Source organism: Eufriesea mexicana, unplaced genomic scaffold (assembly GCF_001483705.2).
Source record: "Eufriesea mexicana isolate 0111107269 unplaced genomic scaffold, ASM148370v2 scaffold100, whole genome shotgun sequence".
NCBI classification, from domain to species: Eukaryota; Metazoa; Arthropoda; class Insecta; order Hymenoptera; family Apidae; genus Eufriesea; species Eufriesea mexicana.
This window is the reverse complement of record NW_016908280.1, coordinates 199,559-223,858: the sequence shown is the minus strand read 5'-3', so window position 1 is coordinate 223,858 and position 24,300 is coordinate 199,559. Positions and strand designations below refer to the sequence as shown.

Genomic DNA, 24,300 nt, shown 5'->3' with positions numbered 1-24,300 from the left:
AACAAAATTCATCGAAATTCAATATTCTCGAATGTTAGATGGCCGGGTCCTTCGAGTGCTTTGTTCTAGTTTCGTGTAACGATACTTGTTTGCGAATTTTAATTAATTAATTTATATTCGAGCTTGAAATTCCAATTTTTCCACCAGTGGGCGGAGAATTTCTTATAGGTATTTTAATATTTGCTCGAGCAAAAATTAAAATTCGTGATACTCGCGATTCCTTCGAATAATTTATTTTATTTCCATTACTTGTATCCAAAATTCGCTAAATTTAATTCACTCGCAAGCTTTAATGTTCCATCTTTAGGAAATATTGAACGTTGAATTCGTCATAATTGTTTCAACATTCTGTGTTCGAATACTTCTAAATTTGAGATAAAATTCTAACTTTGGGATTAATTGAAGTAATCGCGAGATCGTCACGATTCTATCAAATTTTTTGCACCATATTTATCCAAAGATCACCGAGCTTAACTTAGCCTCCAATTTCAAGTTTCCAATTCTTCAGTCTTTGAGATTTATTGCACGTCAAACTTGTCAGAATTATTTTAACATTCCTCACCCGAAACATGGTTGACTTCCCAATCGATCAGATCATCAAAGTTCTCCAAATCCTTTGTTCTACTTTCATCTTAAGATCTTCGCATCCAAACATCACCGAGCTTAATTTACTTCCGAGCTTTAAATTTCCGATTTTTCCATCTCAAGAACTTCTTGATTTTCAGAATCGTCTGAATAATTTCGACATTGTTTTCTCCAAGAAGTGGTCAACCTCAAGACCAATCAAAACTACCAAGTTCTTCAAATTCATTGTTCTATTTTCATTCCAAGATCTTCGCATCCAAACATCACCGAGCTTAATTTACTTCCGAGCTTTAAATTTCCGATTTTTCCATCTCAAGAACTTCTTGATCTTCAGAATCGTCTGAATAATTTCGACATTGTTTTCTCGAAGAAGTGGTTAGCTTCAAGACCAATCAAAGCGTCCAAATTCTTCAAATCCATTGTCCTATTTTCACCCCAAGGTCTTTACATCCAAACATCACCGAGCTTAATTTACTTCCGAGCTTTAAATTTCCGATTTTTCCATCTCAAGAGTTTCCTGATCTTCAAAATAGTCTGAATAATTCCGACATTGCTTTCTTCAAGATGTGGTCAACCCCGAGACCAATCAAAACTACCAAGTTCTTCAAATTCATTGTTCTATTTTCATTCCAAGATCTTCGCATCCAAACATCACCGATCTTAATTTACTTCCGAGCTTTAAATTTCCGATTTTTCCATCTCAAGAGTTTCCTGATCTTCAAAATAGTCTGAATAATTCCGACATTGCTTTCTTCAAGATGTGATCAACCTCAAGACCAATCAAAACCACCAAGTTCTTCAAATTCATTGTTCTATTTTCATTCCAAGATCTTCGCATCCAAACATCACCGATCTTAATTTACTTCCGAGCTTTAAATTTCCTATTTTTCCATCTTAAGAACTTCCTGATCCTCAGATTCGTTTAAACAATTCCATTCCTTCCTGCAAGGAATGGTCAATTCCAGAATCAATTAAAACGCCCATGTTGTCATAATCCTTTTTGGATAAAAATCATAATCTTTTCCTTTGTTCTTCTTCCATCCAAATTTCACTAACTCGCTCCAATCTCAAATCCTAAATTCGAAATTGCCTCATTCCTAGAATCTCCTGCGCCTCAAATTCGCTTCAACCTGCTGTCTCTTTCCACAAAAAAAAAAAAAAAATAAGCTCCAACCCCAAAAGAATCGTTCGAAACATCCCCGTGACCCGTTGGCTCTTGCTAACACCCTCGAAATTCCGAAAAATTCGGTAAAAACTCGGGTTAAAAGGGATTCTCGGGGCTCGGGAGGCTTGGAAATAGCCCGAAAGCTACGGCTGAAAATCCGATCAGCGTCGTGACGCACCGACGGGGGCCCTCGAGCTGGCGAACACCTGGTGCATTTTATCAGCCGCAGCGCTGCAGTTTGTGCTTTAAATAGCGGCGGGACCGCGCGCTATCGGCCGCCGCTATTAACTTAATCGCCATTGCGGCCTGGCGTGCACCTATGCGTGCCGCGTAACACGCTCTTAGGAAATCCGTCGTAATAACCTGCACGTAGAGGCACGTCGAGCACCCGGGAAAGCCAGGGAAAATCGAAAGCGGAGCGGGGTGTCTTGGAAGTTTCCGTCGCCGGTCACGTATCGGCTTGGCGAGAGGAAGTAAAAAGGGCACGTCCGTTTCCGTTCTGCATTCGCTGCACGGCGTCGGGTTTTATAGGGGTCGTTAAAACTTGTCTCGCGAGAGGAAGCTGCTCCTCTCGGAGAGGAGGTCGGCCCTTTCTGCTGAACTTGAATCCGACCAGAGTATACTTGCTCGTCATCGTGTCGATGTTGAGTTCTTAGTGAACTCTGTGTGCATATCTAGAAAATATAGTTTTGATTTTAGGTACGTTACTTGTGATGGGATCGATGTAGATTTCATGTCTTAACACGTTGATAGTCGCGATGAAAGTTTTCATTATCCTTAGGATATAATGAACTATGAAATAACAGGATAAAAAAGAGAAAAAGATAGTACACTTTTTATTTGCGTTCGAATCTTCAAAAAATGGTAAATAAAACGAATGTCGTGAATTTTTTAAATTAGTACCGTTGATTACTTGTGACCACCATGACAGTCATCCTGTTAACGTTGGAATTACTAATGGGGTTGAAACAGGTTGTTCCCTATTTTTACTCTCAGTTCTCTGAAAATATGCAACACGATGGAAAATGAAAAAGAATTGCGTTAGAATTTTTTAAAAATGGTCAAAATAATACAATTATCGTGAATTTAAAAAATTAGTATTGCCGATTACTTGTGACCACCATGACAGTCATCGTGTTAACGCTGGAATTACCAAGGGGGTTGAAATCTGTCGTTCCAAATTTTTCATTTTTTCTTTTGATAAAATTAATATAGGTCCTCGTTCAAACACTATAATAATTATTTATGCTTCTTTAGTTTTAACTCATGTCAGTTAAGTGCAAGATATATAAGTATATTTAGGTATAATACATTTTATAAGTCGTTAGTGTATCGTGGTTTCGCGTAAACCGTGTTAATATTTTTACCCGACTGGTGATTGATTTTCGATCTTCTAAATTTCTCAGTTCGCTTGCTGGTATTAATTAATAAGAGGAGAAATTGGGCCGTCGATATTGAACTATTTTCGTCACCCATTAATATTTAGGTTTTATTCATATTTAATTCGGACGTCAAAGAAGAGACATTATATTTATATCGAGTGTATATTTATAAAATGAAAATATGACAATGTGACGATACTGAAAAGGTAATATCGTGTCTAATATTGCACGATACTATAAAAATAGATTACTCGTCGCAAATATCATGACAATCATTTTGACTCACTCGGAGCTTCTTATCGATACAATTAATAATCGAGTGAATAAACGATACGAAAAGTCATTGTCAGTGAATGGCAAGAAGTAAGTCAGTGCGTCGTATTCGAAGAGTTAATAGTTCATTTATAATATCACAATTTGTGAAACGTGAAGTATCAACCAATAATTTCACGTTATTCTTAAAACATATTTATTTCATATAATACGAACTCCCCTTGCACACTATAATATCGAGTCTAGAAGTTCTACATATGCATTACAGAAAGATGAGTCACTTACATCGTCTTTTGAGAATAAAATTGTACTTAACGAGCCTTAACACGAATAAAATCCTGAACCTTTCTATAACTTTATTGCAAACGAAATAAATATATCGTGACAGGCTGAAATTAAACGCTTTTGCGATGTACAATTTTCCGTTATTAAATCGTGTAATATACGGATTCAAGTCGTTATAAAAATGTTTAACAATAAATCTACCACGACCCGTCAAACCAGCCGCGGATGAAAAAATAAAAGATGAAAATCCTCACAGTGAAATGTGACAGAGGGAACGTTGACAAATTAATTTTACGCATATTAGAATAAAAATCGCGAAAACAAGTGAACAAACGGATAAAGTTGAATCGTAAATTTAATAGGAATTTTCCAATTGCTCATTTAAGTCCGTAGTACGTTTATCGTTAAATTCACCGAAAAATTGCTGAAAAAAAGGAAAAAAAAAAAATAATCGCCACGGAAATCGCACGCGAGCACCGTGGTCGTTACGCTATTGCACGGCTAAAATCAATTCTCCGTTCAAGGCCATTGCAGAGCGGAGTCCCCACCGCGCCTGCTTCCCCCACCGCGCCGCTACCCCCACCCCTCGCCACGTATCGCGCGTCCTGTGGCCCATCTTATCGGCCATTCCAGGCACAAAGAGCCAGCAGGAAGATGGCCTTGGACCGTCAGTCGATTTCGAGGGCGAAACAACTTCTTGCATGGAACGTCGAGGGAACTGATCGAAACACGCGACGAGATACGATAATTAGAAACAACGGAAGCCAGCAACGCGGTTGACATCGCTTCCTCGATAAGGCTGCCGCGTTCTTTCCGCGTCTGTGTGCAGCTTCCGGTTAATAGGCAGCCGCTCGTTACACCGCGAACAATTCCGCGCCGCTGTTAACACAGAGACACGGGAATCGTAGGAAGGAGCGCGGCAGGCAACGGTGCTATTCGACGTAATTAACATGCTATTACAGCTGCGCGTTCTGCATCGCCCGCAAACTCTGCGCGCACCGACGAATCGCATCTAATTTCGCGGACAACGTTGACGAACCTGCCTCCCCGACCGTTCAACCAATTCATAATATTCGCATGATCGTAACAGTTGACGTGGATATAAAGAAATCATTTTTCTTCCGTTTTTATTCAATTCAAACATTTGTTTATTTTATAGAAATTCTTTGGGAAATTGGTAACTAATTTTTAATACGGATAGACGCACTGCGATAAATGGATTTTATTTATTCGATATGAACGATCTTTGAAATTATGGAAATTATTTAGAGTGATATTAATTCTGTGGGAAATTGGTACCCCAATTTTTAATAGGAATAGATGCATTTCGATAAGTAAGTTCTATTTATTCGACGTGGAAGATTTCGGAAATTATAGAAATTATTTATAGCGAAATTAATTCTTTGGAAAATTGGTACCCTAATTTTTAAGATCGATAAACGTTATATAATCGCAATAAATAAATATATCGAAATGGAATTATAGGAATTACTTAATGTTATTTGAAATGAAATTAATTCCTTGGGAAATTGGTAACGGAACGTTTCAATTAATACAAATAATATAAGATAAATAAATAATATAAAATAATAAATTTTATTTATTCCATATGAAAAATCTCGAAAATTGTGGAAATTATTTAGAGTAATATTAATTCTTTGGTAAATTGGTACCCCTATTTTTAATAGGAATAAATGCGCTGCGATAAAAATTATTTATAGTGAAATTAATTCTTTAAAAATTGGTACCCTAATTTTTGAAATTAATAAACGTTATATAATGGCGATAAATAAATATATCGATGTGGAATTATAGGAATTATTTAATGTTATTTAAAGTGAAATTAATTCTTTGGAAAATTGGTAACGGAACGTATCTTCGTTAATTATTGAAAATTATTTTAAGAGATACCTGTTACGCGTAAAATTGCATCTCGTGTGCAATTCGCAGATAAACAGAGATGGTTCGTAATAGAAATCGTCATCTAGCGAGGAAGCGTGTTACGAAAGGAAACAAAGGAACTTAGGGTAGCTTCCGGTCGGATTAAGAGGATCAAGAATTCTCTCCACACTCTCGGGGGTGCTTTTGTTCGTCTAATAATACGATTCTATGCATAAATGAAAGACACTCATCCCCGAACGACGCGGCTGGACCCAGCTTAGGGCTAATTTCCTTTCAGTCGACGAAAGTTCTTCCATTAAATAACGCTTCGACTCGGTTGCATGGAATACTCCGATCCAACGGCGTCGCATTTCGTACCCTCGTAAATGGAATTATTACGAATAATCCTGGATACCCGTGTCTCTCCACGCATTGTCGACCCTCGTTGCGAATGCTCGCTAAAACGAATCGCTCTCCTCTAGGAGGACGAAGATAAAATATAATCTCATAGATCCGCAAAGAAATTTCATTATAACTTGAAGACTGCGAATCCCAGAGTCCCAGAAATTGACCCCAGTCTTTCCCCCGTTTATCGCAATTTTCTAACGTCCAAGAATTTCTTTCGCAAATTAAAAAGCTTGCCCGAGCCGATCGAAATAAAATTTCCTCAAGATTTAAAAAGGGAAGCCAATCGCCGGACCATTTCCCAGCACTTCTCTTTAAACGAAACAGCATGGTGCCAAATTAATTCTATGTCGGTCGAAATTCCGCAGGCCTTTGTGTTCCACTCGCCGAACCCAAGATCGAACTTGCCGAAATTCCAACCACCCCGAAAACGAAACTCGAACGTACACTCGAACACTCTCGAGTCCTCACCCTGGAATACCGACCCTAGTGATCCAGATAAAACGCGTGACTCCAAATTACTCCCGGATAACACGCGATCCTCGAATCCTTGGGATTTCGGAACCTCCGGATCTTCCTCAAAATTTCGAGCATGCCCTATCGTGCAAGGGACAAGGAAAGAAGGGAAAAGAAGGGGAAACTCCGGGCACCCGAGGAGCTTAAACCAACGATCTTAAACCTCGTAATGGAGATAAGGCGAAGGGAAAACAAACTGCTGGGAGAGCTCGGTATCAGAGCCAATCGCTGGTCCCTTTGTCCAAGGAGAGGACAAAAAGCCGGGCTCTTAGCGAGCCAGTTTTCGAAGGTCGTCGCCATGTAAATGCGGAAGACGAGGCAGCGTGTAGTCCACGGTCGACATTTGGTATTCATATCGCTTGCTCGCGGTTGCAAAACCCGCCTTTTACATAGAAGCACGCGGAATAATACATAACAGAGCGAGAGGGTATCCGCGTGGAGGGGTGCTAGGGGGTTGGTCTGATAAATATTGCATAGTCGCCGGTGTCCCTCGCCACCCTGGCCGCTATCGTCGGAATTTCCAGCATATTTTGCATAGACGAAGATGGAAACGCCCCTAACACCGGGAAATAAATGATCCTCGTTATTGCTCGATCGAGACCTGTTACAATCGATTTCGAGTTTCGAGCCTATGGTTCCCGAGCCTATAGTTAGAGCGTATGGTCCTCGAGCCTATGAGGGAGCGATGGGAGTGGACGTTTTAGAGGGTGGCGTAGACAAAGGAATTTTTTTTCTCTTTCAAGAGGGTGGACGATTTTATGGTTTCGTGAATGGTCGGTACCAGGAATGGAAAAGGGAATTTCGTGGTTTATGAGAGATGTTATGGTAAGAATGGCCTTTGAAGTGTTCGCACGTTTCGTTTAGAGCGGTGGTTCTGCAAAAATTGTTCTGGCGAAACGTGAGACTTCGAATTGACCGCGAATACCCGGTTTTTAGCGTGGCTTTATGTGTGCGTGACAGGGTGACAGCGATAAAAGGCGCCAGGGGTATGACAGCGTTTAGCAAATAGAACGCAGCTTCTCAAATTTTCGAACCATCTGTGTAAAATGTAAAGACACGTTTGTATATTCGGAAGATAGGTAAAATTAATTGGAGAGGAATTGCAATGATTTGAGAATTAATTCCAAGTGAAATCTTTGGTCGTTAGATTGACAGAGTTTTGCGCCGTTTGAGAAGAAATCGGAATTTTACTACTGGAAAAGAAGAGAGAACTAGAGACTTCCAATTGACCGTGAATACCCAGTTTTTAGTGTGACTTTGTACGTGCGTGGCATGGTGACAGCGATAAAAGTCGCCAGGGATATGACAGCGTTTAGCAAATAGAACGCAGCTTCTCAAATTTTAGAACCATCTGTGTAAAATGTAAAGACACGTTTGTATATTCGGAAGATAGGTAAAATTAATTGGAGAGGAATTGCAATGATTTGAGAATTAATTCCAAGTGAAATCTTTGGTCGTTAGATTGACAGAGTTTTGCGCCGTTTGAGAAGAAATCGGAATTTTACTACTGGAAAAGAAGAGAGAACTAGAGACTTCCAATTGACCGTGAATACCCAGTTTTTAGTGTGACTTTGTACGTGCGTGGCATGGTGACAGCGATAAAAGTCGCCAGGGATATGACAGCGTTTAGCAAATAGAACGCAGCTTCTCAAATTTTAGAACCATCTGTGTAAAATGTAAAGACACGTTTGTATATTCGGAAGATAGGTAAAATTAATTGGAGAGGAATTGCAATGATTTGAGAATTAATTCCAAGTGAAATCTTTGGTCGTTCGATTGACAGAGTTTAGCGCCGTTTGAGAAGAAATTGGAATTTTGCTACTGGAAAAGAAGAGAGAACTAGAGACTTCCAATTGACCGTGAATACCCAGTTTTTAGTGTGACTTTGTACGTGCGTGGCATGGTGACAGCGATAAAAGACGCCAGGGATTTTGTATATTCGGAAGATAGGTAAAATTAATTGGAGAGGAATTGCAATGATTTGAGAATTAATTCCAAGTGAAATCTTTGGTCGTTCGATTGACAGAGTTTAGCGCCGTTTGAGAAGAAATTGGAATTTTGCTACTGGAAAAGAAGAGAGAACTAGAGACTTCCAATTGACCGTGAATACCCAGTTTTTAGTGTGACTTTGTACGTGCGTGGCATGGTGACAGCGATAAAAGTCGCCAGGGATATGACAGCGTTTAGCAAATAGAACGCAGCTTCTCAAATTTTAGAACCATCTGTGTAAAATGTAAAGAAACATTTGTATATTTGAAAGATAGATAGAGTTAATTGGAGAGGAATTGCAACGATTTGAGAATAAATTCCAAGTGAAATCTTTGGTCGTTCGATTGACAGAGTTTTGCGCTGTTTGAGAATAAATCGGGATTTTACTGAGGAAAATAGGAAAAATGGCACTTGAAAGGTTTCCTACGAGGGTTGTACAGACTTAAATAGCCACGGCACTCGCGAAAGAGGGAACTACCCCGGGACGGGCGATTCAAGTCCTTCCTGGGCCATTAAAATATCGAGACGGCGATCGAAGGCGAAGAACCGATAACGTCGATGGAAATTATCGCGGATACTCGAGGAATATTTTCAATCGGTCGAACTTCACCCAGTTTCAGCCCTTTCATACCGTCCGCTCCTGAACTTTTCCTTCCTTTTTCTCACCCTTCGCCTTATTTTCCGCGATTGTTGCAGCTGAAAGAGGAGGAGGGCACCGAGCGGAAAGAGCTGGAAGAGGAGGAGGGTTAACCACCCCTGTTTCTCCCACGAGAAATACCTCGTAATCTGCCAGAACAGATGCAACCCCTCTCCTCACCGCAGTTCCCTCTCTTTTCCTCTCTCGCCTTTCTATGTACCTTTTTCTTCACGTTCGTGCGTTCGCTCCTGTCTCCGGGCTGATGGAAGAGGGAGTTACCGCGTTTCCCTTTTATTTCTCCTCTCTTTCACCTGCGCCGTGCTTTTTCCCTCTTTTATTTCATCCTCGACGGAAGAGAAAAAGGAGCAGGAAAAAGGAAAAAGTGGGAATTGAAAGCGATCACGTCGGGATTACCTTCGTTTATTATAAAATTGCCTCCCCCGTTTCTGTGTTTCATCCGTCCACGACATCCCATCCGAGTTGGCCACTTGCCTGTCCTTTTAGATCCGGTTTCAAAGTGCAGGGTGGTCCAAAAGTGACGTCGAAGATCAGAGGCGTGGATCACGGATTTAAAACTCGCTTTATCGGAATTTTTTTATCCTTCGCGATAAAATTTTTCGGAAATATTCGAGGTATTCGGAACCACAGAGCTAGCCTAAGTTAGCGCTTCATAAGCGAATTTTTTGATTCAGATAAACTCGTGCCGCGAATTTTAAGAGTTCTTGTGAGAGTCAAGCGTATAGAAGACGATTTGAAAATTTCTGCAAAATGGCAAAATGGCTCGCGAAAATTTGCAAAATCCCAATAGTTCCATTAGTTCGTCCAAATTTCTAGCGTTAAGTTTCTTCAAGAATTTACAGAGTATTCAGACACACCTTATTCTAAATTAACGTTTCGAAATCTAACAGCCCCGGGGACCTTTTAGTTTAAACGAATTTCCACTGATAAATTTCTTCGCGAATTTATGGAATATTCAAACTTATATGCGGATACCAAATTCATGTTTTAATATCTCAAAAACCCGAGGGATATTTTAGTCACGGGAATCTCTATTGACAAATTTGTCCCGGTATTTTTCGGATATTTACATGTATAGTAATTCTAAATCGGTGTGGTATAATTCGCAATACCTCCCCGAAGGCGAGGCCATCTGCAAAATTACCGAAAACGTACTGCAGTGCGAAATTTCCTTCGTCGGGGAATAAATTTTATTCCCAATCGGATTCTTCGCTTTTGTCCTGCTCTTCGCTTCCAAACCACCCTCTGTTGTTCGCTAAAACGAATTAATATTTTTCTTCCCCCTTTTGTCCACATTTTCCATATTTTATTTATTTTTTTTTTTCTATTTTAATCGTGGAATTCGATTTATCTCGCAATACGTAGAATAATACTGTGGAAATAACACGTGGATGTCGAGTTAGGGCGTCGTCGCTAGGCTAAGAGAGACTCGATTCTCCGTCGCGTTCTGCGAGGGTTAATTAAGTCGCGAATGATACCCACGACACGTGTGTTTCTTTGTACCTGGAATCACGCGAGTCGCAATCGTTTACGACGCAACGAGCACAGTTAATGAGCAATTATTACGCCGTTGGTACACGATGCAAGTGACAAAATGATGGGAATGAAAAACCACCCCATTGTGGCTCTTTCATTTACTCGAAACTCGCGTACTCGAATTTAGTCGTCTTTCAATCGACGCGAATCGCGAAGAAAGCAAAGTAAATTTGCAAAGTACACTGTGAATTGAAAAGTATAAAAAGGAGCATGAGTCGTCTGTGACGATCACGATTCCGTTGACCTGCGCTTCACCACCCCGTGAAGACCGCGCAACTTAGCTTTGCTTCTAAAAATAACCTTTCATAACGATATCAGTTGATTTTTGATTTATTTTCTAGAATAATGCCATACATAGGTCATGGGCCATCTTGTAATTCATTTTTCTAAAATAAGATTCCAAATGAGTATCGGCCGATTCATGATTTATATTTCTGAAATAGCGTAGAATATTTTTTAGACTTTATTGGGGTGCGTTGGTCGAGGTGTTCCTCTAGGGAACATTTCACCTGGTCTGAGGTACCCAGTAGGATCTGGCTGTCAGATAGGCTGTAGGGGGTCGGGGCCAGGTCACGTGAGAGTGACGCGGCCGCGGTCACCTCTCAAAAAGGGTCCCCGCAAGAATGGCGGGTCTATCTCGATCCTTCGGAGGGTCTAACTCGGAGGGAGAAGTCTCCTCCACCCTTGACTTTGACATGGATGGAGTTTCTCCTCCTTCGGGGAGGTGCTTGTCATCTGGACGGGCTTTAAAAGGGCCCATTCTGGAAGGCAGAAACAGTTTTTGAGACTTGTGGAGGTAGTAGTTAACACTTTATCAACCGATAGCCTATTAGTCGGTTGCCACTATCGTTACAACAGTCATTATTATTATATGGACAGTAATTTGTTATTTAGCATTGAGATACGTTGCTCAGTTGCATCAGTTGCGTTGATTTGCAAGCTCCCACATTTTTATATGGGAGGAGTTTTATATGTCGAGCACTAGAGTGAATTTGTGCGTATGTTGTTGAATCGCTAGCGATCGGTAAAGTGTTAAGTATAGAGTTTTTGAGAGTTGTTAAGTTAGTCTGTCGGATTTCCATAGTTAGTTAGTCGAATTACAGTCAGTGTCGCCTAATAAAGTCTGGTCAGAAATTCTCTAGTAGCCACTAAAGCCACTATCCATCTTGATCCCTACAATAGCATCCTATAATAACATATTTATATTATAGATATAGGATCGCGTTTGGGTGGATTGACTAAAATAGTATTGTTTGCTTCTTGATAGAATAAAATATGCTTGTACATAGACTGACGGCTATGAAACAAAAGAGATTCGCTACGGGCACGTTTGACTTGGACTTCTTATTGACCCACAGGCACGCTCTTAGCGACTTCAAAGACTCCTGAAGACCGTTAATGACTGCTAGAGATTCCTGGACACTGATTCGCTCACGCCCTTGCACCCTTATTTAAATCGTTCATTCTGTCCTTTTCCATTCCCAGGTTTTCCTTTCCAATCATGCCCCTTTTCCACGCAACCTCGGTGGGCCAGGTACTTCAACCACTCTGAACGCATCCCTAAACTTTCACTCGATTCTATCATAAATATTCTTTGCAGTCAATCCTCTTGCATTCTTTCAGGGCCGTACTTATTCCAATCCCACATAGATAATATAAAATAATATCGTTTTCTAAATTATTTATAATAAATTATGTACCGATTCGAGGGTAGATATCGTTATCTGCGTAATTTTTCTCACAAAACAGGAGTACCTGTCTTGCTTATAGTGGTTATATTTTACGCGTTAACTGCTGCGGACGTCATCGATGGCCGGAATTAAACTCGACAATGGCGCCATGGGGATTACCGTGGCCGATGACGCCGGAATTAATTGAGATATTTAAATCAAATAAACAGTCGCGGTCGCATAATATCCGATACCTTCCACGATGGATAAACACCTGCACGAATTTAATTTTTATCACGATCTCTCCGCGAGTCGAATTAGACGATAGCGGACGGAAAATTCGACTGGCAAGTTGGTCAAAGGTTTACGACGCGAGGATTTCGTCAAAGATTTAGAAACTGTTCCATTGGCACGGAATTGTTCGAGGTACTCGCGGTTCTTTGTTGCCCGTGACGGGTGTCGGGATGAAAATTTATAAACGTGTGCAATCGTTGGCTCGGCTGCCAGGTAAAAGCAAAACCCGCGATTCCGTTCGCGACCGCAGTTTGAGGATGGAAAACTGCGATACGGGAAGGTTGCCCAATGGCGAACGTTTTGGCCACTGATTCGCCGGTTGTGACACCGCCTCTTGCTCGTTTTTCTCCTTTGGCTGATCGACGAATTCGACCACGAGAAACGATTCGTGCACCAGGTCGGTGCACACCATTGGCGATCATCGGCGTGATGCTCTTAACGCGACTACCGTCGCGGATATTAAATAATATACAGACAGCGTACCTCGCTACGTGTATATTTAATTATAAAAGTTGTTAGGATAATATAAATATCATTTGTAATCTGTCTTTGTGTTTCTTCCGGTAGGGGCGTGTATATGTTCTCTCGTTTTACTGTTTGATGCATCTAATATCAAGCTCTTCTCAATTCCTCAGCAATGGGAAGCTGATGGAAAATATCGGTAGTTTAGAGTAAAAATTAATCTCGTATGAGATGTGTGTGAGTGAACTGCGTTTGATGAAAGATTTTGTGATACAATATAGTTTGCTTAAGACGAAGTTTGGAATTGGGCTGCTCACCCCCTTCGACTCTCGAGTTGTTCAGTTGCGTATAAGTATTTCGATAGGAGCGATATACCTTGCTTGATAAGGAGCAAGTTGGGTAAAAGGTATACATTGTTCTTTTATAATAAGCAAAACTTCCGCCATGTCATGTGTGATACTTAAAACTACCCTTATTCCTTTGACGGCCAAAAATATTGCAGACCCATCGTAGTTTATTAAGTGTTAATTATTATTTCTCAATTCTAAGTTCTAGGTACTGAATTCTGAGTTTTGAGTACTGAATTCTGAGTTCCGAGTTCTGGGTACTGAATTCTGAGTTCCGAGTTTTGAGTACTGCATTCTGAATTCTGAATTCTAGGTACTAAATTCAGAGTGCTGAGTACTGAATTCTAAATTCTGAGTTCTGAACTCTAGGAACTGAATTCTGAGTTCTGAATTCTAGGTACTGAATTCTAAGTTCTATGTACCGAGTTCGGAATTCGGAATTCTAAGTACTAAATTCAGAGTTCTGAGTACTGAATTCTGTGTACTAAATTTTGAATTCTGAGTACTGAATTCTGAGTTCTGAACTCTAGGAACTGAATTCTAAGTTCTGAATTCTAGGTACTGAATTCTGAGTTCTGAGTTCTAATTACTGAGTTCTTATTTCAAAGTCAGAGTTCAGAATTCTGAGTTGTAAGTTCTAGGTACCGAGTTCTTAGTTCTGAGTACTGAGTTTTGAGTTCGATGGTCTGAGTTCTGAGTTCTTCGTCGACCAACATTTTCTCCATAGATCTGACTTTCGTCCTTCCTACTCGCTTTCCCTTTCACAACCCTCTTCCGCACAGCTGACCCTCTTTCTTAAGCCTGCAATACTACATATATACATACCGTTTTAAACAAATTGCTATCACTGCACACATGATTCCACTACCATAAATTCCTGAACAAAGGGAATCAAGAATATAAAGTGTTCTGACCACCACGACCATGGTATAGGTTTACGTATTCCAGGTTCCAGACGATTGGGGATGAGTGCACTCTTTTATTTGCCGAATCGTTTTTGACCTGGAGTACGATTATCGTTTATTCTTCGCGAATCGGTGTCTCTCGTGCGTCTTTTTTTCTTTTCCCTTTTCGGTGCTCCTGTACACTGTGCCCCACTTTCACAGCGTCTTTTTTGATATTTTTGCGCTGCTTCACTTTGATGCAACTTTTTTCTACACTCTGTGTCATCCGTTCTGTTTCTTCATTGACATAGTTTTCCCCCTTTTTGTTGTCAGAATTTTTTCCTTCATACGGTTCTTTTTTATATCGGGAGAGACTTGGATCTCTTTTTGGCTAGCAGAATTCCCGATTTTTGTCATCCATTGATCCGAAGTGGGCATTGTCCAAGCAACTAGTTAAAACCAAAAGAGTACTCGCTCGCAGGAGAACCTATTGTAGTTAGACAGTCTGCGAAACACTTTTCGAAAAAAGTGACCACTAGTCACAACTGAATGGACACCATCTATAGCAGGCAGTTAACCAAAGAACAGATACCGAAAGTGCATACAAGTTCCGAATACGTACTCGTAAAAAGTTGAATACTTAGGAATGCATCTGTTAAAATAACGTCATAAAATAGATATACTTAAGTATTTTAACGGAAAACCTGGTGAAAACTTAAAAAGGCACAGCGTCTTAATAAGAGTAAGTGAAAAAGGCCCGTACATAGTCAGACACGTCGTACACCTACGCTCTCCTGCCCTACGCTTCTTCTCCAACGAATACAAAATAGAAATTCAAACAAATTAATATTCTCTTCTCCTTTCTCATCAACAATTTTTTAATAAAAATTAAAATCATCTCCCAACTAAATTTAATTACATTTAAAATGCGAATAAATAAAAATAAAATATTGCTTAAGAATATTCAGCAGCTTGAAAGACCTACTATTTTCCGCACGACTGCCACTTTCCCGAGGAATAGGTTTCTAGAAGCTCTGGAAGCTTGAATTCCCAGCGATATCGCTGGATCGCAGTCAAGTTGATCCTTGAATTCGATCGTTTCAAAGTTAACGCGGTTTAGTGGCGCGAACGACGCAGCTACTTTGGCAAGGGCAATAATACCAGTGATATTACGTCTGCTATTATTAGGTGCGAACTGCTCGTTACACTGTAAACTGCATTCCCGTTTCCTTCGTACGTGTACCGGTGTGCGTGTACACGCGTGTACGTGCATGCCTGCGTAGAAGAGAGAGGCGCGCGCGTGTGTGCGCGGCGCACACAGGCAGCCACTGTGCACCAGGAACTAATGTCATTCAACATAATTAGCGTTACCCATTATGATCAAAACTTGTAGTCCACGACTGGGTCTCCGTTGCACGATAAACAGAGAGACAACGTCGATACGTCAACGTTAAGTCAGCTCTTGTAGTTGGGTAATTACGAGCGGGTAATTATTGGGAACGTTTCCACGCCGTGAACACCCACGACCACTTCCGCTTTCGCGTTTCCGACCAACGCGATTTCTTTGCCAACGGTATTTATTTTTTCATTTCCCTGCGACTCGTTAAGTTTATTTCGTGTCGATTGAATTGATTAAATCCGTTCCGTGTGTAGTTTAGTTTGCGCCGATACTACTTTTGGGAAATTTCGAATATTCTGCCATTTTCTGGAGTGTTTTGTATTTTAGATTTTAAAATTAGACCTAGTTTTTGAGTACTAGTTAAATTTGAGCCTATTTTTCGTTTCTGTGGAATTTATCGTAGAATTTCTTTTATGTGTATATGATATATGGGACATTTCGAATGTTTAACATTTTCTGGAGTGTTTTGTATTTTAGATTTTAAAATTAGATCTAGTTTTTGGGTACTGATTAAATTTCAACTTATTTTTCGTTTCTGTGGAATTTATTTTTAAATTTATTTTACGTCTATATGATATATTGGAAATTTCGAATATTCTGCCATTTTCTGGAGTGTTTTATAATAGATTTCAATTATTTTAGATCTCAAAATTGGACCTATTTTTTGAGCATTGATTAAACTAGTGTCTATTTTTCGTTTCTGTGGAATTTATCGTTGAATTTATTTTATATCTATATAATTAGTAGGAAATTTCGAATATTCTGCTATTTTCTGGAGTGTTTTATATTTTATATTTCAAAATTAGAGCTAGTTTTTGGGTATTGATTAAAATAGTGTCTATTTTTCGTTTCTGTGGGATTTATCTTTAAATTTCTGTTATGTCTATGTGACATATTTGGGAAATTTGGAATATTCTGCCATTTTCTGGAGTATTTTGTATTTAAGATTTAAAAATTAGACCTAATTTTCACGTACTGATTAAAATTAAGCCCATTTTTTGTTTCTGTGTAATTTATCTATAAATTTATTTTATGCCTAAAGAAAAATTTCGAAAATTTTGGTATTTCTTGGAGTACTTTATATTTTAGATTCATAAATTGGAACTAATTTTTCTGTACTGATTAGATTCGTCTCCATGTTTAACTTCTGTGAAATTAATCGTTGAATTTATTTTGCCTCGATTATAATTTATTTTATATCCAGACGACTTCCGAAAAATTTCGAATATTTCCACTATTTCAGATTTAGAAATTGGATTTAATTTTTGCACAATTATTATACTCGTTTCTTTATTTTATTTTTCCTTTGTTAACAGAAGTCACTGTTAAAATAATTTCCTGCAGTTTCGAAAAATTAAAAATTCTTCGTGATATTTCAAAAATTATTCGCAATCTAGCACCATCACAAAAGTCGACTACATTTATACGTCGAATTTACTTCGTTCTCACAATATATCACAAAGGAATCGAATGCTTCGATTAACGAACATTTCTTCAATCGGAATTTTCTCGAGAAATTTCCTTTTTTCGTATTTACCCCCGATGACAAAGGAGCGCTGGAATGTAACAGGAAGCTCGCGTTTCATAGACGAAACTGGGAAAATGGAGTTAGAGGGACGCGCGATCGACCGTGGCCGTTCAAATATTTAAAGTTTTTGTTCCTTCCTGGTCGAGATGTGTCTTTGCGCGGTCCTTTCGACATCCACTCGAACGGGAGAGGGTAAAAGTTCCTGGCCGGAATTCCTCTGATTTTTCTTTGATTCCGTCGAGCGGTTCGACACAGGCCCGGAATAAATCTAGGCCAGAGTTCGTGAATGCTTTATGACGCGGAAACACCACTCGAGAAGCGAATCTGCCCTCTGCTTGTGTGTGTTTCTGCGTGTCCGTGTGTGCGTGCGTGTGTGTGTGTGTGTGTGTGTGTGTGTGTGTGTGTGTGTGTGTGTGTGTGTGTGTGTGTGTGTGTGTGTGCGCGCGCGTGTGTGTGTGTGTGTGTGTCCATGTGTGTCCATGTGTGTGTCCGTGTGTGTGTGTGTCCGCGCGCGCGCGCGCGTGTGTGTGTGTGTGTGTGTGTGTGTCCACCGAGTAAATAAGTGGCTCGTCTACCTAGTTTCTCCATCGAGAGAGTGTAAACCACTCTTCCTCCTCGTCTTCTTTGCCTCCTTCCCTCCTTTCTTCGCTGGAATTCTTAACGAATCCTAGATCACGGGTAAATGAAGTAACGCGCAATTAAGTAACACGCGACGCTGCTCGAATCAGTGGTTCTCATCTGCCGATGCCATGGGAACAGAAGGTACTGTAGGGTTGTTACTCGAAGAGCTTGAGAAGATAGAATATTCTTTAGGTGAAATTATGGACATTATTTATCGTTATTTATTACTTTGGTATATTTTATTAAGGCACACTTCGTAGGCGAGATTATACAAATGGCTCAGTCAAATTTATAGCCCGGGAATTTTGTCTCGTGTGACGAAGTGGCGAGGAAAAATCGTATGGGAATTTTTAGGCGGTCGTTTGATAGAGGAGACTTCCGGTTATGAATTAGCTGCAAAACGAATGGGGATACAAATTTTTCATGGTCCACAGGGTAGTTCGAGTTGATGAAATTGCTTTGAGAAAGGTACCTCCGGTTTTCTACCCCATGGGGAGAAATAGAAAATTATTTTAATAAATTCAGTATGGGGGTGCGAAAGTTGAAGGTTTGCTCTTTTAAATCAGTGTAGGTGGGTGGTTGTACGATTTCTTTTAAGGAACCTACGGCTACTCGAAAACTGACGATTTTTCAGTAAAAATTTGGCAATTTTTCAATTTCGCGGACTGCAGAGAAATGTAGATTTTTTGAGAAAGAAGTTTCTAGTATCACTGCGAATTCTAAATGCGAAAATATGCATTTTTTCTCATAATCATAATATTTCCAAGATTGGCAATACTCCACTAAAAATTTCGCAGACTACGCAAAAATTGTAAATATTGTCTCAAAAATATTTCGTACATCCCTGACTAGCTTTTCTACGAAATCCGAAGGTTTAAAATACGAATTTTTCCACATAATCACGATCCTTCCAAGCTCGACAATTTTCCATTAAAAATATCGCGAATTTTTTAATTTCACGGACTACGCAAAAATTATAAATATTTGCACAAAAATATTTCGTACATCCCTGACTAGCTTTTCTACGAGATCCGAAGGGTTAAAATACGAATTTTTCCACATAATCACGATCCTTCCAAGATCGACAATTTTCCATTAAAAGTATCGCGAATTTTTTAATTTCGCGGACTACGCAAAAATTATAAATATTTCGTACATCCCTGATTAGCTTTGCTACGAGATCCGAAGGGTTAAAATACGAATTTTTCCACATAATCACGATCCTTCCAAGATCGACAATTTTCCATTAAAAATGTCGCGAATTTTTTAATTTCGCGGACTACGCAAAAATTATAAATATTTACACAAAAATATTTCGTACATCCCTGACTAGCTTTTCTACGAGATCCGAAGGGTTAAAATACGAATTTTTCCACATAATCACGATCCTTCCAAGATCGACAATTTTCCATTAAAAATATCGCGAATTTTTTAATTTCGCGGACTACGCAAAAATTATAAATATTTGCACAAAAATATTTCGTACATCCCTGACTCTCTTCCCTACGAAATCCGGAGTCTTCTCTTTATTAATCGTCCTCGCGAGCGGATGTTGAATCCACTGCTTCCCCGGTGTAATCAGAAATGATTTTCGTACGAGCGCGTCGACGCGAAAACACAAGCCCGTTAATTAGAAGCTCGCAGCAACGAGTCCTGCCGCATGCAGCGTTTAGATAATTAGGCACACGCCGCGTTTACACGCGCCCTATCTATGCCCGTGCGTCATGGACCGTTCCTACGACTAATTCCATCGATGTTGACTTTGCTGTTCGCAGTTGGACAGGTTCAAAGAGCCACCAGCGTACGGGCCGATGTGCGATCTGCTCTGGTCGGATCCCCTGGAGGACTTTGGCAACGAGAAGAACGCCGAGCACTTCTCTCACAACAGCGTCAGGGGTTGTTCGTACTTTTACAGGTAAGCATCCCTCTCATCCGCTCTAATTATACCAACAAACATAACCGACCCGTGATTTAACGCGCATAATAATTCATCAATAACAGAATTTAATGCATCCTATTATTATCATTGTAAAGTTAAATTTAAAATAATTTATTCCACTCGTGATTTTTGCTATTCCCAGGGGGGTGGAGAAGTAATTTCAACCGAACTCTTCCACCCCGAAGAACGTGTTCATAGCATAACTCTTACTTTAATTTTCGATAATTCTAAAGACTTTATTATTTTGTGTTACGATTATTACATCGGAGGTTAGGCGTGCCTTCTCAGCCTGCCCTCCCAGAGGATTATGTCATATTATATATGTAAATCTGAAAATTCAGAAAATTTACTAGTACCAAACTTGACAGTTTGGATCCACGTGCGACAGACTCACCAAGGGAACGGACGGACTTGTAAATCCGTCACTTGTAAATCACGTCATTGACCACGTCACATGCTCACACATATTTTCACTATTACAACTAAATTACAACTGACCTATGCCCAGTCTCTCTGTATTGTTCTTTCCACTTTCATATATTACATGAACATACACAATTATACACAATTCACACAACACCTCAATTATTACACATATATTCATTTATTACGATAATCTGAATCATTAAATACTGCCAGCCCATGCATACTTGTTCCACTTATCCCTTTCTTACATACATCACTCCTTTATTATATCAACATATATATATATTCAAAATCTAGGTTAATCATTACCACAGGTTGGACGAAAGTTAACTGCTGGGCCCCAGACATCTTGTTTTTAATTTTTCATTTTACAAATAAATTTCTGTCATATTGCTTATATAAAATCATTCTAAAAAATATCTGCCAGGGCACATCTTCGAATATCTTCATAGTATACATAGTACTCGATATCAGGAAAGTTATGTTAGTGGTGGATGAAATATCAGTAACAATAAGAACAATTCTTTATTTAATTAGAAAAAAATGATCAAACATAAATATTATATTGTATGTATAAATCTAATTAATTTCTAGCAATCACATGCTCACATAGACACAAATATTGAGTATAAATCTAATTAATTTCTCGCAATCACATGCTTACACCTATTTTCGCTATTACAACTAAATTACAACTGACCTATGCCTAATCTCAATACACAATTCACACACACCTCAATCATTACACGTATGCTCATTTATCACGATAACCTGAATTTATTAGATACTGCCAGCCCATGCATACTTGTTCCACTCATCCCTTTCTTACATACATCGCTCCTTTATTATATCAACACATATATATTCAAAATCTGTATTAACCATTATCACATTTTATTCCATAATTTTTCCTATTTCTTAAATTATATTCATAGAAGAATTCTAAATTTATATTTACAGTCAGTAACAAAAATGTTCACCTAGATATATCACAAATTTTTACCAATCGTATCTTTCATTTTTATGTTAGTGGTGGATGAAATATCGATAACAATAAGGACAATTCTTTATTTAATTGCAAAAGAATGATCAGACACAAATATCGAGTATAAATCTAATTAATTTCTCGCAATCACATGCTTACACCTATTTTCGCTATTACAACTAAATTACAACTGACCTATGCCTAATCTCAATACACAATTCACACACACCTCAATCATTACACGTATGCTCATTTATCACGATAACCTGAATTTATTAGATACTGCCAGCCCATGCATACTTGTTCCACTCATCCCTTTCTTACATACATCGCTCCTGTATTATATTGTTACAAATCGCGAGTGTAATTCTTATTCTTCAATTTCAATCACTGGATTGCCGAAGAATTCTAAAACGTCAGAATAAATTTTCCCTACTGAAAAGGGTGACAGCACTCTCTGAACTTCGCTGGAAGATGTTCCTTTTATAGTCAACAGCCGATTGTTATTTAAACCGAACATTCTGTGAGATGCTGGATTGTTCTACTCTGAAGTTACGATCCACTCTTCCTGGCCGAATACCGGGTGGATATGATCTCGTAACAATATCATCACATATATATTTAAAAATCTATGTAACCATTACCACAATCTTCACTCCACTTTTTACATTCTGACTTTCCTCCATTTTTCAACGTCTCTGAAGAATCTCGCAGTCTTTCACGTTTCTCTCTCTCTCTCTCTCTCTCTCTCTCTCTCGCTCGCTGAATTTCCCTTCTTCCTCTCGTCTCTTGATCCCATTCTCCGAATAATTAACCGGTCGTTTGTTCCCCGCCACGTGAACCAGTCAACTTCGCTGCGACTTCCGGCGGAAGCTCGCCTCCGCGTCCCCTTCGGCCACCGACGTTGTCTTCTTCGCGGTCCAGACAAATTAATAACGACCGTGTCTCTTTTATTCCTCGGAATCAACGTCGTGCTAGTCGTTACACCGATCGAGGTCGAATTCCTTTGATCGTGCTCGATGAAAGTTTCAAACGCTATCGCGGATTCTTGCTGTCGAGTCGCGGGGAAACTCGTGCGGAAAATCGGAGTCAGGCGATGTAAAATTCTGGCCGGGGACAAAAGAATTCGAAAAGGGAAATTCTAACGGAGACAAAGGAAATTTTTCTGGTTCCGCTTCCGTATTCTTCCTTCTTCTTCATCCCAAGAGGTTGAAGGGGGTCCTGGTATATTCGGGAATTTTCTTCGAAGAAAGTGTTTACTCGATCATTCTGAGAATTATTAGAATTAGGCTTATTAAATAACTATTAACCCTTTGCACTCGAGATACGCCCTTCAGTCGCCATTTGATAAAATTTCGAAGCTCGATATTAATTAATATATCAAATTTGAAATAATGTGACAGTGTGCGAGGTATCGAAATTAAATAATTCTACGTGTTAATTATTATATGATTTCTTACTCTGTGCTGAGAAAATATTCTTCAACTCGTACCCTTCTTTAGCCAAAAAATCGTCGAGCGCAAAGGGTTAAAGTATGAAAAGAAATTTTTGTGGAATTTTAAAATACGTCGCAATTTGGAATTATCACAGTGTATTTGTTTTGTAACAGCCTCGATAGCGAGATCTGTAATTGGCTCGAGCTGTAGATCATCCCCTATTTGATCAAAACAGGAATACAAACAATTCTCGTACTCTTTATGAAAGTGGTCGATGAAGCTTTAAATATATGGAAAGTTGAGAATTTTAAAAATGAGACAACTTTGACGATAAAATCGATATCTTCGCAAAAGTTTCGAATATTTATGTATGAAAAGGTTGTTTAAATTAATTATTTTGTTTAATTTATAGATTCATCGACTAGTACATGTATCGTATTATGTGTATGTTAAATTTTAAATGAATTGGTAACCTAGTTTTTGAGATATCTTTCCTGCCAATTTGAGCAAAGTGGTTTCGAGAAGAACGCATTTATACTCGTTGTGAAGCCCTTAATATTTCGAGGACTACATTGAAAATTTGGAAATATATTCTAGGGATCTACTATTAATTAAAACACAATGAAAGAATCAAGTTTTGTCCCTGTCTAAACCAGGATTCTCCCTAAAATCGAATCAGGAATAGGCTAGCTCAATTATATCGAAATCAGTCTAATTATTTACCCGTTTATCGAACCACCCCATTATAAATTACTTTCGTCATCCTCGACGAATAAAATCGTAGTTAATAAGTCGCATAAACTTTAGCTTGCGTAATTTTATCGTAAACGAAATAAATATACATCTCTACCAGCCGAATTTATACTCCTCTGCAACGATTCTCTATTATTAAATCGTAATATAGGGTGTTAAGTGACACGCAGTGCCATCTCGCTGTTGAGATTTCCTCGTACGTGCAGAAAATCCGTCGCATAAAGCCAAGGTGAGTAATTAATAGCGCATTGAAACTCTGCCGCAGTGCGTCCCTGGTCTCGGCAATGATCAAAACACAATAGTGCCATTTGGCATTTTTCGGCGCTCGTGCTGCTTCGAATTTCATGTTGGAAAGTCGCACAGGCCAAGGTATTTAGCAATGCGTTTCGCCGCAGTGCGTTCTCCATCTTGCTATTTAACAGTGGAATAAACAGAGTGCCTTTGTGTGCCATTTGGCATTTTTCGAACGAACCGAAATACGCGAGCGTGATTTTGACAGTTTTGACAGTATTTTTCTGTCGCGATGTTTGGAGGACTTTTGATATTAAAATGGGATATCGAAAAGTTTGGATATTAACATCGGGGTAAAATTCGAGGATAGGTTTGGGTGCGTACTCGATTTTGTGGAGAAAGCTAGGCTTTCACTCATCAGATAGGGGTCAAATCGTTTTGAGGCCTTAGCAGGGAGTAATAAATAAGTCGCCATCCGACTTTCCTTCATGGTAGGTTCTAACTTTACTGTGGACTGTGTACTACATTGGAAGGCACAGTATTGTGTGTTCGAGAAAAGAAGGTACTGCGTGTTTTGATCTTTATGACTGAGTAAGTTCGCTGACGTTCCTATGCAGTGATAGGCAGTGACCGCTGTTGGCAAAAAATGGTGA

General features: G+C 39.3%; 1 protein-coding gene across 4 annotated transcripts in view; it reads left to right on the top strand.

The window, feature by feature from the left end:
* Window positions 1-24,300, top strand: part of LOC108554981 (serine/threonine-protein phosphatase 2B catalytic subunit 3) — a 312,798-nt gene that overhangs the window by 250,242 nt on the left and 38,256 nt on the right. For all 4 annotated transcript variants that reach the window (XM_017910442.1, XM_017910439.1, XM_017910440.1 and 1 more), the window contains exon 6: window positions 19,653-19,792. In XM_017910442.1, the coding sequence (XP_017765931.1) occupies window positions 19,653-19,792 (140 nt within the window). The remainder of the gene's footprint in view (window positions 1-19,652; window positions 19,793-24,300) is intronic.